This window comes from Canis lupus, chromosome 6 (genome assembly GCF_011100685.1).
Source record: "Canis lupus familiaris isolate Mischka breed German Shepherd chromosome 6, alternate assembly UU_Cfam_GSD_1.0, whole genome shotgun sequence".
Classification (NCBI taxonomy): domain Eukaryota; kingdom Metazoa; phylum Chordata; class Mammalia; order Carnivora; family Canidae; genus Canis; species Canis lupus.
The window spans coordinates 21405755-21424321 of record NC_049227.1 but is presented as its reverse complement, the minus strand read 5'-3'; the positions used below and the strand labels follow the sequence as shown (position 1 = coordinate 21424321).

Here is an 18567-nt window from a genome sequence, read left to right as displayed (position 1 = left end):
ATAAAATCTTAAAAAAAAAAAAAAGAATGAAAGAAAGAAAATCGAGGAACTATGTGTATTTCCCAAGTGCTGGCATAGACCGTTTCTGCTTAATCCACACAATGCTGCGTCCTCTCAAGTGGCCAGGGATGGGCACAGGGGCGGTGGGGGTTTGACCTGCAGAGCAGCCACTCTCCACACTGTAGCAGCACCCTGATTTGTTCTGGGCTCAGCTGCGTTCGCCACATGCCCGACTGCGAGCCAGGGCCTGCACCTGCCCGGCCAGCACCTGCAGGGCCACACCGTGAGCAAGGATTCCGGTCCCTGGTGAACCACTGACTGGTGTGGCAGAGATGGAACCCAGCATCTCCCCCGGACCCCGATTTCCACACTTCAAAGGAACATGGACAGGAAGCCCTGGAGCTGCCCAGCCATTGGCTTCACTTAGGTCAGTCACTCAGCGCGTCTTTGGAGTTCCGACCGATGTCCTCAGTAGCTGGGCCCAGCCTGCTCGGAGGCCCGGCTCTGCCACATGGAAGCCAGGGACAGCCGTGGGCTGGGTGAGGGTGCACCCCAGCCTCTCTGGGGAGCCGTTTGCTAACTTGGCTACTCCCCAGACCCTCAGTAACTGGCCCCCAGCTCAGAGTCTTGCTCCAAGGGCCGAGGGCCGGGAGGGGAGGCGGCAGGCTCTGCTGGGTCTGGGCTCCTCCCCCGTGCTGCCCTTGGCTGAGCCCCGAGCCCCGAGCCCCGAGCCCCGAGCCCCAGGACCTCTGCCGCCGCTGGGGGGTCAGAAGTGCATGTCTCCAGGACGTGCAGGCCACGGCCGTCTCTTCCCCAGGGCCCGCCGCAGCCTCCCGACTGGCCTTCCTGGCTCCAGTCCTGCTCATCGTCCAGCCACAGGCAGAGCGAGCTAACCTGACCGGGTCACTCTTCTGCTTAGAATCCTTCAGCCACTTCCCCAAGCTCCCGGGATGAAGTCTACATTCCCTGATGGGACTTGCCCCTGATGGCCGGGCCTCTGGCTTGGACTCCGATCACTCTCCTCTTGTAGGTTAAGGCTTTCATGCTTTCCCGCCTCCGGGCCCAGCTGGGTGCCCCAGAAGTATGGTTACAAGTGTATCTGCCTTCTCTCTGCCTAAAGATCCCTTCTTCCTCTTTTATTTTTTTTTAAGGTTTTATTTATTTATTCATGTGAGACACACACAGAGAGAGAGGCAGAGACATAGGCAGAGGGAGAAGCAGGATCTGTGCAGGGATCCTGACGCAGGACTCAATCCCAGGACTCTGGGATCACGACCTGAGCCAAAGGCAGATGCTCAACCACTGAGCCATCCAGGCATCTGGATCCCTCCTTCCTCTTTGGGCCAACTCCTATTCTGGTCTCTGTTTTTTTTTTTTGTTGTTGTTGTTTGTTTGTTTGTTTTAAAGATTTTATTCATCTATTCATAGACACAGAGAGAGAGAGAGGCAGAGACACAGGCAGAGGGAGAAGCAGGCTCCATGCAGGGAGCCCGATGCAGGACTCGATCCCGGGTTTCCAGGATCACACCCCAGGCTGCAGGTGGCGCCAAACCGCTGCACCACCAGGGCTGCCCTATTCTGGTCTCTGTTTAAACACCACCTCCGGGATCCCTGGGTGGCGCAACGGTTTGGCACCTGCCTTTGGCCCAGGGCGCGATCCTGAAGACTCGGGATCGAATCCCACGTCGGGCTCCCAGTGCATGGAGCCTGCTTCTCCCTCTGCCTGTGTCTCTGCCCTCTCTCTCTCTCTCTCTCTCTCTCTCTCTGTGACTATCATAAAAAAAAAAAAAAAAAAAAACCACCACCTCCTCCAGGAAGCCTTCTGGGATCATCCCACTCAGGCCCATTAGGACACTTTGCCTTCACAACAGGTATCACACTTTATTACTGATGATTAACCGTCTCTCCAACTGGACTGACAATTCCACAAGGGCAGAATGTGTCCCTCACACTGACACCTAGCACAGTGCCTGGTGAATGAAAGAATGCACGACCTCCCAAACACAGAGATCATGTGGCTCCTTGCCTCATGTCCCCCAGCCACACCCCTGCCCTGATCTGGCTGCCCAACCCCTGCCCAGGAGCCAGGATGAAGGAATACCCACTAATCCTGCATGGATTCAGTTCCCTAGGGTTGGAGCTCATGCAGTTGACCAAATGGCTCATCCAGTCACCGGGGCAACCTCAGTGCTTGCCCCCCTTGACCACAGACAGTGAGTGGTCTCTAGGGCTGCCCTTAGGATCGGCGCTTGCCTTTGGGAGAGGCCCCCAGTCAGTCAGCCTATCAGGCTGCTCCTACCTCCCTAAGGATGTGTTCATCTGTCCATTGGACCCCCTTCCTGCCACTTCCCCCTTAATCCCGGCCAGCATGCAGCTCTTCTCTTGGTGTCTCCTGCTGCTAGTTCTGCCCCAATCTAGTTCATTTCCTGCTGTCACAGCCGGACAGATTTTTTTAAAAAATAGATTTTATTTATTTATTCATGAGAGACACACAGAGAGAGGCAGAGACACAGGCAGAGGAAGAAGCAGGCTCCATGCAGGGAGCCCGATGTAGGACTCGATCCCGGGACCCTAGATCATGATCTGAGCCAAAGGCAGACACTCAACTGCTGAGCCACCCAGACATCCCTTAGGGGCACAGATCTAAGTTACAATCCATGGGGACTGTCTCCCTCCTGCTTCCTCACTGTCTCCCCACTGCCCCAGAGGAGGCCCTTCAGGCTTCAGCTCCCCCTCACCTCCCAGCCTCACTCCTTGCCTTTTGCTGCGGGCCCCTCTGGGTCTGGTTCCTGCAGGCTTTCATCTCACTGCCTCTGCACAAGCTGCTGATCTCCACCTCCCCGTCACTCAGGCCCGCCTCTGGTGCCCCCACAGCTCCTCCCTCGCTGCATCCTGGCTCTGTGTCCCGGGTTCCGCCCTGAGAGCCAAGGCCATGCTTGTGCGGCTAGGTTGGTTCCCCAGGGTCTGGGCCAGCGCATGAAGAGTAAGCCCTCAACATTCACCTGGAGGACACATAGCAATTATTTCTAAGACCCGACTTCAATTCTAAGGGTCCTTGTGTAAAAACACAAATGTTGAGTTTCTACCATGATATGACAGGCGAATTTTGTGGGTTTTTTTGGTCATTCAGATAGAATTTATTGATGTGCATAAATACTCTGTTCAGATCCAAGTAGATAGGGCACAAACAGAACTTTGCTGACTTTTTTTTTGTTTCTTTCAAAAGAATATTTGGTTCAAATATTGCCCCACATGTGTCATTTGTGATAAGTAAGCTTTATGATGTGTTGTTTAGACCCTAAGATGACCCTCCATGACCCCCACCTCCTGGGGTTCAGGCCCCTGTGTAATTGCCTCCCCACAATGGTGGACAGACCAACTGTCTTCTAACCAGTAGAACATGGCAGAGGTGATGGGTCATCAGTCTGTGGTTATATCACATCATGTAAGACTGTGTTACCAGTAGACTTGTCCTGGAGACTGTCTTCGCCAGCCTGATGAACTAGTGGCCACATTGGGGAAGCCCACATGCCAAGGAACGGCAGGCAGCCTCTGGAAGCTGAGGGTGTTGATGGCCAGCAAAAGCAGGCCCTCAGGCCTTACGGTCCTACAACCACAACAACTCGAGGGAGCTTAGGTGTGGATCCCTCCTCAGTCAGTCCAACCTCCAGATGAGGCCTCGACCCTGGCCAGCACCTTGACAGCAGCCTGTGAGACCCCAGCTGAGCTATGCCTGGACTCCTGACTCACAGAAACTCGAGCTAGTGTGTGTTGTTTTAGGTTTCCAACTTTGTGGCCATTTGTCATGGAGCAACAGAGAACCGACACACCAGGTATGGCTCGTCAGCACATGTGCTAATGTCAAGGTGGAGTTGGCTGGGAGTATGGGAAGAAGATGGTTTGCGTGGAGGCACAGGGGTCTGTACAGCTGTGTCCCTGAGTTAGCAGAAGGGGACAGCCCCTTTTAGGGAATGCAATAAATAGGGACCATTGGGTTGCAAGTAATAGAAACAAACCCAAGAAAGTTTCTACAGAGAAACAGAAGGAATTTATTGTGAGGGTATCAGGGCAGGAAGTGCAGAATGGCCTCAAGAACACAGATGCATTGTAGATGGGGGAAGGGGAGCTACAGAGACCTCCCGAGAAGTGGCTTCCAGAGAGAGGTGCCCCAACATCACTCCACTTTCTGCCTTTGATTGCATCAGAACCAGCGGTGTTGCTGTGCTAGACCTTTCCTTGTCCTTAGCTCCACCACTATATTAGAAAGTGGAGGCCACTGGTTTAGAAACATCCGTTGGTGAGCTGCTACCCCATGTGATGCAAGACTCTACACTGAGTCCCAGATGTCACTTGGGGCCCTGGGATAAAGGGATGGAAGAACAGGGTCTGTGAGAAGAGGGTGAAGGCTCTGGAATATGGTCACAGACCACTGTGGCCATGGCGCCCGTGGGAAAGGACCTCAGGTAGAGAAGCAGGGGAGGGTCTGTCTTCAGACCTTCAAATACGAACATCTGTGGGGCTCACTGGATTCGGGGGTCCTGGGAGCTGGAGTCTCAAGAGGGGGACAAGGGTCTATCCATGGAGTCCCCAGGGAGCCAGGGCCACCAAACCCAGGGATTTAATTAGTACAAACACATCTGAGCTCCTGGGGAATCACAGGGCAGGACCGAGAGGTTGGGCAGTCAGGGACCCATCATGACCCCCGTGGCCTCTGAGTGCTGGATTGAGAATGGGCTGGATGGGTCCTGAACGCAAGGTGTGGTGCGAGGAACAGGGCCTTGACTGTGGTGCTGCTGTGGGTGGATCGGGGGCTGGGGGGCTGGCAGAGAAGGCCTGAGCACAGAGGGCTAGAACTTTCTATGAGGAAGCATTCTGAGGGAAGGAAATGGAAACCATCCGAAGGGGCAGATAACCAGCAGCATCTTCCCAGACACCAGCACGTTCCTGGATGAGCAGGGATGGCTACTGTCAGTTTAGATGATAAGATCTCGCCTTCTCTCTGATGGTGTTAGTGCCAGGAGGAGGGGACAGCAAGGTGGTGACTGTCCCAGCAGGGCATCATCACGTCTCTGTGGGACCCTGGAGATGCTTCCATCGTGGAGTGTGGCGGCAGCTCCGAAAGCACGCTGAGCCCCCACGCCCCACTCCAGGCCTCGCTCGCTCAAGAAGATGGGTCGTAGTCTTGGTTTGTTGACCTGTGACACTCCCACACAATCAAATGGTTATCATTTTTCTTTGGATTGGAGCTGTTGGGGTTGGAAGATGTTTACACAGGAAGGAAAGTGAACACAAACATTCTTAAAATAAAGAGGGTCTGTGTTGAATGTCGGAGGCAGCAAGAAAACAACAACACGTGTGCCACTCTGGGGAGAACATCCAGCCCGGACCTTCCTGGTCCCCTGGCGCCCACCCCATCTCCTCGGCAAGCAGTGTCTCTGCGGAGGAAGCAGGTCCAAGGTGCCGCGGAGATGCCTCACTGCGGGCATCGGGCATCGGGCTCCCTGGAGGAGGGGCCCAGTGCTGACGGGTGATTGACACGGAGACCCTTGCTTTCTGCAGGGGGCTTGTTCTACAGCGCAGGGGGAGGGGGTCTGTGGAAGGAGAGAGTAAGCCTTAACCAAAATAAACTTAAGGTACGGGGGGAAATGGGCTTATGGGTATCTATTTTTCAATGTAACTAGTACGTGCAGGAAGCACTTTGTGGGCACAGGGATCTTTGAGCTACAAGGAGAAAAAATGATTGCCCTTTTCAAGTTAAACTTTTCAAGGAGCGCCAGTGTCTTCTGTATCGTTCCAATTTTAATGTATGTGCTGCTGAAGTGAGCACAAGGGGCCGATGTCTTCTAAGCAAGGGACAGGTCACTGATGTGTCTGGCAAAAAACTCTACCAATGGAATGGCTCAGGGCAGCCAACACTGGCAGCGTTGTGTCCCTCTCTCTGTTCCCAACGGAAGACCAACCAAATCTGGGCCACCGTAAGGGGCTGTCCTCACAACAGCCATCCAGATTGTGGGGACTCACCCTGTGCCATCTCCCCATCCGCTCTTCCCGAGTATTTCAAACCTGGGAAGGCAAGAGTCTCCCAGTCTCTGTACCCCTGTGGGGTTGACTGTTCTCGGTGTCTCTAGGTGGACAAGAAAGGGTGTCAGGACTGGTAGGTGCAAAGGAAGAGCCCGACTACATCACATTCACTGGGGACAGTCCAGGAGGTTTCTGGGGCACCTGGTGGCTGGTGTCACCATTGTGACCTTGCTCTCCATGCCCTCAGACTTCTAGAATCACAGTCAGACCCCCAGATGTCTCACCCAAATTCCACTTGGTTAAGTGACAACATGCATGCACACACATACACACAAGCTACAGTTTTGCTTCTGAGAATTATAAAGTTTTCATATAAACCACAGAATATATTTAATTCAAATTAAACATGAAACTAAAATAATGTTCGGTCCTTATCAAGTAGCAATTACATTGTTTAAAAAAAAAAAAAAAAGAACAGTACATTTCTTTCTACATTCTGGCAATCCAACAAGGCACAAGTCACATCCAGTTTGCTGAGGTGACGGATCCAGCAGTCACCATCGATGCTCATGGTTTTGAGGGGGTCGGGGAGGCACGACCATACTTCATACAAAACGATTCTGCAGCAATTGTGAAAGAGAGGAACCTCCCTCCTAATCTATAAGAATGAGAGTCCAAGTAGCAGGAAGTAGGAGATTTGCATAATGAATGTATTTTATTAAATAGACAGTTCACGCGCTGCTGCTTCTTCATTCCAGATTGCCTTTTGTGTCACCCACCTTGATGGCAGTGGCAAAGCTTCCTACACGTCTCAGCGATAATACTCTTTCCATTCTAGGTACTTTTTTCTTTTTCTTTCTTTTTAAATTTTTTTTTTTTTTTTTTGGCATGATTTCTTTCCCACGTAAAGAAAGCCAACTTCTTCAAGACACAGGTCATTCAGCTTAAAGTGTCAGCCTCCACCTTCTCCTCGGGCTGTGGGGAGGCGAAGGCCTGCATGCCGGGCCTTCTTTTCCCTTCACTGAAAGCTCTTCACTGTTTGGTCTGCAGAGAGAAGTGTGCACCTGCCCCGGTTCCGCTCACCAGGGTGGAGGGGGTCGGGGCGGGGGTGAGGCGGCTTTCTTCACAGGGCGGTGCTTTCTGTATCATTGTCTATGTCCAACAGAATGCGTCCGGGCAGGTCTTTGCTTGCTGAGTCTGAATGCATGTCAGGAAAGGTGCTGCGAAGTGGCTCTGAAAGTCTAGAACTGGCGTCTGGACAAAAATAGGAGACATGCTGTCAACGTGTGGGAACACCCATGGTGCTGCCTGACGGCACTCGAGGAGAGAAGCTGGAGAGTCCGAGTCAGCCCATGCACACACACCTTCACTCACTACAGGCACGCTCAGCCCCTGGAAGTGGAGTCAAGCTGCTCAGACCCCAGGGCAGCCCTCAGAGATGCAGCCCTTGCGGGGAGGGTGGGGGGCGCTCGCTCTGACCGAGGAGAGGAAACCCCATTCTCACCAAGCCTCTCATGCACTAACTAAAGCCTCCTCACAGGTCAGGGCTGCATGGACAGGTGTGCCTCACAGGAGAGAGCCACCTCGTCTGGGGCCGTCCTGTGCAGTGCAGGATGTGCGGAAGCCGTCCTGGCCTTCATGCATGAGATGCCAGTGGCAGACAGCCCTCTCTCCCCCAGTGTGACAAAGATGTCTCCAGACACTCCAATGTGCCATGTCAACTCCTGGCTGACAATCACCGAGGTAGATCACCAACCTCCCCCAAATACTGATTCTCTCTTCTCCTTCTTATACTCCAGTTCCTTTTTCATGTCTTATTATGTTGGCTGGAATTCCCTTAGAGAGAGGGCAAGTGTTAATCCTCAAGCTGTCAGTCCGTCACTCCTAAACCCACAAAAGACATCTTCACCTGTCACAGCCAGCCTCCTGGGGAGGCCAGGGAGTCTCAGATGCATTCATTCGTGACTAAGTACTTACTGAGCATCTACCTGAGAGGGCACAAGAGTGAACAAGCCAGACACAGCTTTAGTGAAGCTGGCAGTCCAATGGGGGAGATGGCCTCGAATAAAGACAATCATTTGCTTCTCTAGTAGGATTGTGTTCTAGCAAATTGTGAGAGCCTAGTTAGAGGTTTTAAGGCTGGCACAGGAGAGAAGGGAGATGTTCAGATCTGCTGCACTTCCACATTGCTGGGCTAGAGTGGGTGTGCTGGGAAGCTTTCCTGTTATGCTTAACAGCTGTCATGTCTGCCCTCACTGGGAGCCACTTTTGACAGTGCTTCTCTTTCACCTGCTCCTCCACACTGGCCAGTGGCAAATGCAGGTGCACTTCGCGGGGGTGAGGTGGGGGTCACTGCTTTGAGGCTGGTTCCTGCTCCTGTACAACCCTACAGTTCTGAGCTGTGAAATCTATTTACTCCCTTTTCTCACAATGGCTCCTGCGTTGGCTGACCCAGCCCTCAAAGTTTCCTATGCATCACAACTCAAGAGAAACTTCTAGATTTTGTGGAGGTGCCAAGGTGTCAGAGAGTTCAAGTGCGCAACGCACTTGACAATTCAGGTCTTACGATAATTGTAAAACCAACTGAATTGTGCTGCATTGTGGCATTGTCCAGTGGTGCAGTCAAGGGTGGTCTGTGTGCACAGAATAGGGATCCAAAGGTCTCAGACTTGACCTCAGCAGAAAGGAAGTCATGGGAGCAGGGACTGTGTCTGTCTTGTTCAGTGCATCTCCAGTGCTTAGAACAGTGGCTTCTTACTGGCTGATTCTCAATATATTTTGTGGCTGGCCAGTTGGATGGATAGATGATGAAGAGCCATCCAGCCCAACCATCTTCCCAATTCTCTTCTCCTATAGCCTCAGGTAGAGTAGTCATGTCTCCAAGACAAGACTAGTACAAGAAATCCATTGCAAATTCAAACCCTAACCCAATAAGACAGATGGTGCAATCAGTCAGCATCCCTTTTTAGCCCAAAGAGTTTACCAGAGACTATGGAGCTGCCATGCCTGGTGGGGGATGCGTGATGCAAAAGCACTCTACGTACTGATTAGATTTCTACTTGTTAATATGTGGATTTACATGCAAACCAACACCGATCAGCCACAGATCCTTTCCAGAAGACAAACTTTCTTTCTTTCTTTCATCACATATAAGTAATTTCTGGATTTGTACTTTCCTGATATTCTCTATTTATGATGAACACACAGAAGTTCTACACTTAGGAAAAAAAAATGTGTGGTGGGAGCATTAGGGACATTCCCTGCTTCTGCCTGCTGCCCGCTTGCCCTGGTTTGCCTGAGGTTGGCAGGTACTTCCCAGCCTATCCCCCCTTACATGAATTATTTTTATTTTTAATTTTTTAAAGGTAGCTGATTTTATTTTTATTTATGATTTCATTATTTTTAAAAAAAAATTTAAAAGCCCCCAACATGGGGCTTCAACTCATGACTCTGAGATCAAGAGCCACATGCTCCACTGACTGGGCCAGCCGGGCTGGCTGAAACCATTTTTAAAAAGAAGACAGCAAATCCGTTCACACACAAAAAGCAGTAAGAATCAGCATGTGTACAGAGCCAGCTTTCAGAAGGAGACTACTCTTCACTACAGTGGCTGGCACCTACTGAGCAGCTCCTGCAAACCAAATGTGGTTACTAAGAGCCCCACACACATCATCATGTCAGCTCACTGGCCCCCAGGAAATGACCCCAAGGCAGCAGAGTGTCACCACAGAGGTAAGAGAGGGGGACTCTGAGAAAATCAGCTCCTCACAGAGGATCAGAGCCAGACTGGTTTGCATGTTTTTCATTGGGATAGCCCTTTCCCTCCAACCCACAGGAGTTTGTGCGTCTTTGGGTGAGGGTCCGGATAGAGAAGACAGTACCTGAGGATATAATACTTGAGTCTTAAACACTCTGGTTCGTCGTAGGAAACCTTTTGGCTGCAAACTTACATAAGGCATCATTTTTCATTATATGCATTCTAAGAAGGGCTGGTCTTTGAGCATATAGCTTGGAGCTAAGGTCACATGACTGAGATTATATTAAAAAACCAAAAACCCAGCATGCTGTGTCCCCTCCGGGCAGAATGGTATCCCTAATCAGGGGCTTGGACAAATCTATCCAGGGTCCTTCCTTTTTTGTGTATCTGTTATCAAGGAAGTGGGCCCTCAGGAGACAGAACAGGCACTCAGTAATTTAGGGTATGGTCCTAACAAGGTTTATATGTCATTTCAACAATTTTGAATATATGCTCTAGGTTGTCCTTCAAATATGTGCTCTAGGACTGCCTTTCAAACAGTCCAAGGATATTTGGATGGCCACTCTGATAGGTAACAGACCCAAATACATCCTTGAAACTACACTTTTCTGGCACAGCCACAGGGCAAATGGACATTCCCACCTGACCAATCTGTAACTTAGACTCTGAAAGAATGACTAACTCCTGCTCCTCGCTAGGGTGTTGGAGCCCTTCTGGTCTGCCAGAGAATTTTCAGCATTTTTTTACTATTTTAGTCAAAGGAGAGATTCTATTCAGGTCTCATTGGATATTTACCTTGACATGATTTTGATATCTGGTTATTAAAAACTAGTTATTAAACTAGTTTAATAGTTATGAAAAATAAGCTGTAAGTAGAAGCAGAAGCCACTGAAATGTCCAGCTACAAGCAAAAATATGCCTGCTTATCTTTATGCAGTCATTTGAAAAGACAGTTATAAAAACTCTATCATAACATGGGAAGGGGCATATGATGTAAAGGTAATAGAAAAAAACGCAAGATCAAAATCTATATATGCAAAATAATTATGATCACACATACCCTGGACTTTCAGGAAAAAAAATGGAGAAAAAAATAGAATTATGAGTAGTGAACTTCTTCACCTGTAGAAGAGTGCCTTCTTATTATTTCTAGTTTCCAAATCTCCTTTAATATCCAGTTAATTTTTTTTAAATGTGTTTCTTTCAGTATACAAAAAGAGGTTAGTTTCTTAAAAAGAACACTGTGATAAGAGCAGAGTGTCGAGTGGTCAAGGATGACTCCGAGAGTGACATGGCGTTACCACTGCACAGAGGATGGATGGCTCGTGGGTATTCTCAGGCTCAGGAAATACCATGAAATATTAAGAAATATCTTCTACTCCTGAGCATTGTCTCTTTAAGCCATGAAAGAACCAATATTGGGAAAACCAAGTGGCACATGAGAATCTAAATATGGATGCCAGGGTCCCAGTCCTCCTGTGTCTGGGTTCTAGAAGGCTGGGTCTGCGCATATGTATCTTTAAAGCATTGACATATGAATCTAATACGTAACTCTGAGTATCTGTTTTTTTCCAAGATAAGAACCATCATGAATAGCTACCATTTACTCAGGACCCCATGTGTATTAAGAACTGTAAGAGGTTTTCTTATTTTATCTGCTTTAATCCCTTCAGCAGAAATTCTGACAAATGTCACCCTTCTATGGATCAGCCAGCTTGTGCTGCGTCTCATGTTACAGGGGGAGTGACCATTCTGATTCGGGCATGTCCGAGTCTACAATGTCTTCTTGCTACTAGACCTCAAGCCTGCCCGGTATAGAAAAGAACAAAAGTGAGAGAAGTTACTGGGCCAGCCCTGTGGCCGCCTGTCACACGTCTGTGAACACACTTCATATTCAGAGTGATTGACAGCAAGCATGAAGGACGCCAGGCTCCTTTAGTACATGCGGTATTAGTAGGGGTGCAAGCAGGCAGGGTTAGGGTGCCCGGTTAGTAACAGGCGTTAGTGCACAAACATGATCATAAAGTAGCACAAATGCTTTGGCCAATCAGGTGCCTTTTCCTTACCATCAAATATTCCAATTTCAGTTCTTACTGAATATGGCAGGTCATACATCTAAATTATTTAATAAAATGTTGCAATTAGAACACTCTTGGCTAAAATCTATTACTTTAAAAACAGCAAGATGTAAATTCTTTTACTTTCAAAGCTAAAAGCCTTGTCACGTTTTCTATGGTAACGCTAAGGAAGAGAGTCAAGCAACACCAGGATCCCTCGGTTTCTCCCGGGCTGGTGTTGAGCTGCCACAGGTTGGCTGCCTAAGCCACCTGGCAACAACACTCTCCCCCAAGAGTTTATCTGAATCCCCAGGCCTCACTTCAACTTTTTGGGATTAAATGCTCTAAACAAATAACCTATTTCTAGAAATCTGCCTACAGTTTTCCATGTGAAAACATGATGTCATAAGAAAGAACAGCTTTCCAAGGAAGTTACATTTTCTGTTTTTTTTCTTCTTGAAATACTCCATGGCTGTATCCAAGAATGGTTAATAATTGGGGCTTGCTCAATACTCGTGAATCCTAAATGGTGGCCTTTTGTGTGCTCCCAGTTGGCAGTCTGGGTGATTTTAAGCCAATTAAAAGTTAATTGTGCAACACAAAAGTAATTGCGGCGACCTGGGATTTCTTGAGTTTAGGAGACTTCATAACATAGATTGGTTTTTAAAAACTTGGCTAATATCTTAAGGAAAAGTAGTTTTCATATACAATTTCCCTGCTCTGATAATTATAAAGTACAGAGCATCATGGTGTTATAAGGGTCAATAGGATAGCTTTCTAGAATAAATACACTTGAGGTGAGAATGGTATTAAAGAACAGACATGATTCTGGATCATAGTTTTCAGTCTAAAAAGAAGGAAAGATCGAGTGTGGGAGGAGAGGCCTGGAATTTTGATGTGCCATAAGTATTGAAGTGTTAAAAGGCTCAGTGAGGGCTTGTGCATGCGGGCAACCCTGGGCTTCTGGCTTATAAGGAGTCGGGAGGGGGAACTCATGCCTGTGCCCTCCTCTGAGTCTTAAAGGTTGCACTCTAGTTTCCCTTTCTGGTTTCTCCAAAAAGTCCTACTCAGACCAAAGCTGCAAATACTCTGGTGAAGTAGGCCACCAAAGGTTTGAGGCTCAGCTCAGCCGATTAGAGCAATGCTACAAGTCATGAGAGCCTTCCGGTGTCCAAATGTGGTCCCGAAGGCAGGACGCAGACGAGCATCATGGTGCCCTTTGAAAAGCTCATATGGTTTAAGAAAGCAAAACGTAAGCAGGCTGGAATGCAAAGGAATTTAGTGTAGGATCTTCGGAGGAAGATTTTTTTTTTTGGTCCTGACAATTTCAAATTAAGAAGCTCCATGCAGTTAACTTGCACTTAAGATACACAATTAAAAAATTAAAGCTCAAGACACAGGGAAAGGGGACACAATTTCCTGTGCTGACTGTACCCAAGTCCTCTTTGGTTGGATGTGATGTGTCAATCAATGACAGGTAAATCACCAAGAAGAGCAGGACCCTTTATGAAAGGCTTACCAACAAGAAAGAAGACACTTCTAGCATTCTTGTAAGAGTAGCTTGAAATCGGGTTCTCAATCTACTGACATCTACCTCTTGAATATGGAGCCCTGTGGCTTGAAATGCTTTTGATGAGAACAAAAGTAATGTCTAATGCTACAGAACGGATGGCACAGGGGTCAAGTAGCTGCTCCTGAGCACACGGTCAAAAGCACATATGCAAAACACGGCTAAGCAGGAGCATTTGGAGCTGTGGTGCGAGCTGCTTGGGGGGTTACACACCTTAGTCCTGGGGACCTTCCCCACCTGTGAGAGCATCTATTGGGAGACAAACAAACAAACACACCAATATGGCTTTGTTTTTTACAAATAAAAGTTGGAATGTCATCAGAAATCATCAACCATTTATAATATGTGCATTTATGCAATATATTCCTGAAAAAAACAAAAGAAAGGGTTATCAAAAGATAGACTAATTGGATAACCCTCATCATTTGGGGTACCAGTTTGGAGTATACCATTGGTTCGTTTCAGCAGAGAAGTCGTGCCATACAGCTGGACAGCCCAGAAGTATATTTCAGCTTCTTCTCTAAAACTAGCTTCCCATAGAAAATTTAAAACTAAGCTGTTGTGATTCAAAGCTCCTAATTGTCATTTTAAAAACACATTAAAAAACCCCAGCCACCGCATCCTTAAATCAAATAGTGTGTTAGAGCTGTTGGGGTGGAATTTTTAAAAGGTATCATAATTAAATAAAACGATCATGTTGTGGACTGCCTGAAAAAACCACTCCATTGGGTAGTCCACTGAAATCTGCACAATCACCACTACCCAAAACACGTTTCCATGGGAATTGTGGGAAATTCTTGATCCTTCCCTCCCTCACCCCTCGAGGCTGGCACTCTGATGTGATCACACCCTAAGACCTCCCTTCCTGGAGCATCCAAATGGGTACAAATCATGTTTTTTAAAGTTATAGCTGAAATCCTTCACTTACTACGAACATTTTTACCTTTGAAGGTAAATAATGAGGAATTCGCTAAGAAATGAATTTCATGCTCATGTGGTACAATACCTTCCACCTGAATTAGGCCATTATACTTTGAAAACTGTAAATGTAGACAGGTCTTAAACACATAATGAAACTATAAATCAGAGGCCAGCTAACTTCAAGGGCCAGGTCAGGTATTAAATATTTTTGGGCTCTAAGTACTCCAAATGCTCTCGAAAGGACTATACAACTGCTACCTGAGCACTAAAGCAGCCAAAGACCAAACAAATCAGAGTGTAAACAAATCAGAGTGGCTGCGTCCCAATAAAACTTTATTTACAAAAATGGGCTACGGGCCAGATTGGGCCAGTGGCTATAGTTTGCTGCCCTCCTGCTATAAACCAAGATCCACACGAAAGGTGAGAGTACAGAAGCACTGCAGCACGGATGGGGGAAAGGTCTGAGCTGATTTCTTACTTACCTGTCACTATTTTGGAAGCGGTGGGAGCTGCGTTGGCGAGGGCGCTGTCCCCAGCTGAGTGGGCACCGGGAGGATGGGGCGGTGGAGGCACGCTGGGCCGGTTCCTCGGCTTTGGGACTGGTCTCGGTCTCGGTAAGGTCCCGGCATGTGGCTGTGCAGTCTCAGGGTTACTCACCGGCTGGGTCTGAGAAGCTGGTAGGCTGGGGTTCTGTTTCCCTAGAGGTGGGGTACTGGGGGGCGTTGGAGTCTGGGGCGGGGTGTGAGGTGGCTGCTCCAGTCCAGGCTCACCGAGCAGGGCCCCGGGGGTGGGTGGGCCCTGGCCACTCGGTTTGATGTGCCCGGGCAGCGCGGCCTGCGTCGGGGGCTGTGGCGGTGGGTGGCTGGGAGCTTGAATCGGGGACAGGCTGCTGGAGTACCTCCGGGGTGCAGAGGGCTGTGAGGTGGCGCACGGCTGGGCTGGAGCCTGGCCTGTGTGCTGGGCGGGAGGGGAAGGGCTTCGGGTGGCTGGCTTTGGTGACAGACTGGGTGGGTGCTGAGATGCTCCTGGAGAACTCTGGCCCCCGGGATGGCCGGGAGGTGGGTTTCCTGGCTTCGGGGGTGCAGGAGCAGGTTTTTTAACAGCTGCACAGAGGGGAAAACAACTTTCAGTAAGCACAGTGCAGTGAGAGCCAACACCACCTTGATCAGGTGAGCTTTGGTGGCAGGAAGCCATGTCGCTGCCATGCATCCCATGGAAGGATGCCACCAGGAGGGCTCTTCACCTCCGTGGTCTCCCTCCCTCCTACAAGCCCAGGCCCAGTCTGACCAAGAGAATGGCAGTTAATGAACCTGAACTGAGGACATCCTTCCTTCAAAAGGCCAGAACAGCCCTCCCTCAAGCTGTCAAGGCCATGAAAACACACAGAGGGTTTTCACAGAAACTGTCCCAGCCCAGAGGAGACTCAGGAAGATGAGACAACGGGGACCTGGGATGTTAACGGTAGGAGAAGTGGGTGAGGAGAATATGGGAACAACTAGCACTGCCTCCGCAACTTCTCTGGAAATCTAATATTATTCCCAAATAACAGGTTTACAGTTTAAAAAACAAAAAGTACTATATATATATATATACACACACCTTTTAAGATCTGTTGTTTGATTTTTAAAGATTTAATAATCTCTATACCCGATTAGGGTGAACTAATCACCCTAATTGGGGGCTTGAACTCATGACCCCAAATTCAAGAGTTGGATGCTCTCCCCACTGAGGCAGCCAGGCGCACTGAGATCTGTTGTTTTAAAAGTTCAATAAGGAAAGAAATCAGTGAACAGGGGCTGCCTCCCTACACGGAATCTCTGCCCTAAGTTCATTGAGCTTCCCTGCATGACCTGAGAGCCTAGAAAAAATGGGGAGAAGCAAGAACAGCTGAGGGGGTGACCCCCAAACATGACTGATCTGCCTCTACCTACCATGGCTCCTTACCCTAAGCCGGCTTGTACTTTTTTAAAAAAATTTTTAAAAAAGATTTTATTTATTTATCTATGAGAGACACAGACAGAGAGGCAGAGACACAGGTAGGGGGAGAAGCAGGCTCCCTGCAGGGAGCCTGATGTGGGACTCGATCCCAGGACCGCGGGATCATGCCCTGAGCCGAAGGCAGACACTCAATCTCTGAGCCACCAGGCGTCCCAAGCTGGTTTCTCCTAAGGGGCTTCTCCTAGGGGGCTTGATTTTTTTTTTTTTAATAACCGACATTCTACCAATTCCAGAGTCATTTGAATGAACAGATAGGCTCTGGATAGAAGTATCAGTAAGTCTAGAAGAGCTGCAATAGCTCGATTTCCGGAAGGAGAGCTGAAGCACATCATCACCCTCCCTGTATCAGCTGAGATTGGCATCACCAAGGGGGCGTGGGGGCAGAATTTGGTACCGAGGAGGGCCAACTGGAAAACAACAGGTCTGGAGACCTGGTTTGGGGCTGGGAGAGGTGGGTGGAAAGGAGAGATGTTAGCATTTTTCAAATTGTACTGAGATCCTACTAATCTTCCCAAAAAGGGATAAGGAAACTAAAGAGTATCATTTACCCCAGGTCACCAGCACCAAGTTAGGGCCCTTGCATAAATTCAAGTTCCATTTAAGTCCCATTAGCTCCCTGCAAGACAGGCAGTGTTATATCCACGGTGGAGAAAACTGAGGCTCAGAGAGGTACTTGCAAAAGATCACACGACTAGAAACTGGTAGACAGAGACTCACAACCATGTTCTGTGGACTTTTTGGATTCTTTCATCTCCTTTCTCCTTCCAACATTGCCTGGCTCCCTGCTCACAGGGCCCAGAGTTCAGGAATGAAAAGGGTATAAAGTTTGCTCTGCCCTGCTGGCCTAGAACTTTTGACCCTGGACCCTGGAAGACCTTTTCCCACAGAAACAACCAGCCAGCCGACAAAAGACGGAATCTGTGGAATAGCAGCCATACTCTGGTTACCACGAGCAACTTAAAAAGAAGAATGTCTAGTTTTCTATTCTGAGGAATGTTAATTGTAAATTCACAGCGAAGAAAAGAACCATTCCTGACATTAAAGGGTGCTGAGGGAATCAGAAGAGGAGGTGGGAGAGTTGGGTGCCGGGGCCATGGGAGAATGGTGGGCCTTGTCTGAGACTGCCTACGAAAGTCTGGGGAGGCTGAGGCAGGGGTAGAAAGACCACACTGTCCTGGGAGGACGCCGGAGATCTGGGGTTTGGGGAAGGAGGAGACACTCCGAGTGTGGCCATAAGGAGAGCCTCAACCTGGAAGCAGTGTCATAGAACCCAGGCGGAGAAGACCTAACTACCCTCCAGGATCAGTGGGGGGGACAGATGAAGATGATGGTGGCTCAGGGGAGAGCACTTGCCTTAAGAAGGACCACATGGGGTCCATAACCAAGCAGTGTACCTGACTTCGCTTCCCTGCCTGTAATGTAAAAAATTCCACCTAATGTGTTGCACTTTAGAGAGATGGTGCTTTCATGGGCATTCCCACAATGCACCCCTCAAGAATGCATTTTTATTTCTCCTTTATATTTACAGGGACTCAGTTAGGAGAGGCTCAATTACCAGCCTTTATTTTTTTTAATTTTTTTTTAATTTTTATTTATTTATGATAGTCACAGAGAGAGAGAGGCAGAGACATAAGCAGAGGGAGAAGCAGGCTCCATGCACCGGGAGCCCGACGTGGGACTCAATCCCGGGTCTCCAGGATCGCACCCTGGGCCAAAGGCAGGCGCTAAACCGCTGAGCCACACAGGGATCCCAATTACCAGCCTTTAATACAACCAGCTAGATGTGACTTTAGGCAAAAGCTACAGCTCAAACTTTGAAGTCCGAGGCCTTTTGCCATTTATCACAATTGTCCCTCGCCATGAGCAGCATTGACCAGACCACGCCAGAGTATCCAAATCTCCTGAAGTTGGCTGTCCCTGTGGCCTCTGCTACCCCCTGGATGGGGCCTTGTCACTTTGGGGGCATCAGAGCAACAGCCGGTGCAGCTTGCATCAAGGCCAAACAACCTTCTGAAAGGCTGGCTTTGTACAGTACGCAGCTCATCTAGCACGGCTGCCCCCTGCTTGTGGTTCTACTACTCACTCACCTGGCTCTGCCCTACCTGGCCCATCCACCTTTGTTTCTCACTAGACTTGGGAATGGTCTTTGGGAGCACATGGGCCAGTGCCTCCTACTATTCCCTATGTGGCAGTTCCCAGGCACACATGGTAACTTGGGAGGCATGGCCATGCTCTGAGTGAGG

General features: G+C 48.9%; 1 protein-coding gene across 2 annotated transcripts in view; it reads right to left on the bottom strand.

Moving 5' to 3' along the window:
• Positions 1-6386: 6386 nt before the first annotated feature.
• The window catches only part of ARHGAP17 (Rho GTPase activating protein 17), a 94805-nt gene continuing 82624 nt past the window's right edge, over positions 6387-18567 (bottom strand). For both annotated transcript variants that reach the window (XM_038540007.1, XM_038540008.1), the window contains 2 exons: positions 14809-15429; positions 6387-7275 (listed from right to left, as the gene is read on the bottom strand). In XM_038540007.1, the coding sequence (XP_038395935.1) occupies positions 7145-7275; positions 14809-15429 (752 nt within the window). In that variant the 3' untranslated portion in view covers positions 6387-7144. The remainder of the gene's footprint in view (positions 7276-14808; positions 15430-18567) is intronic.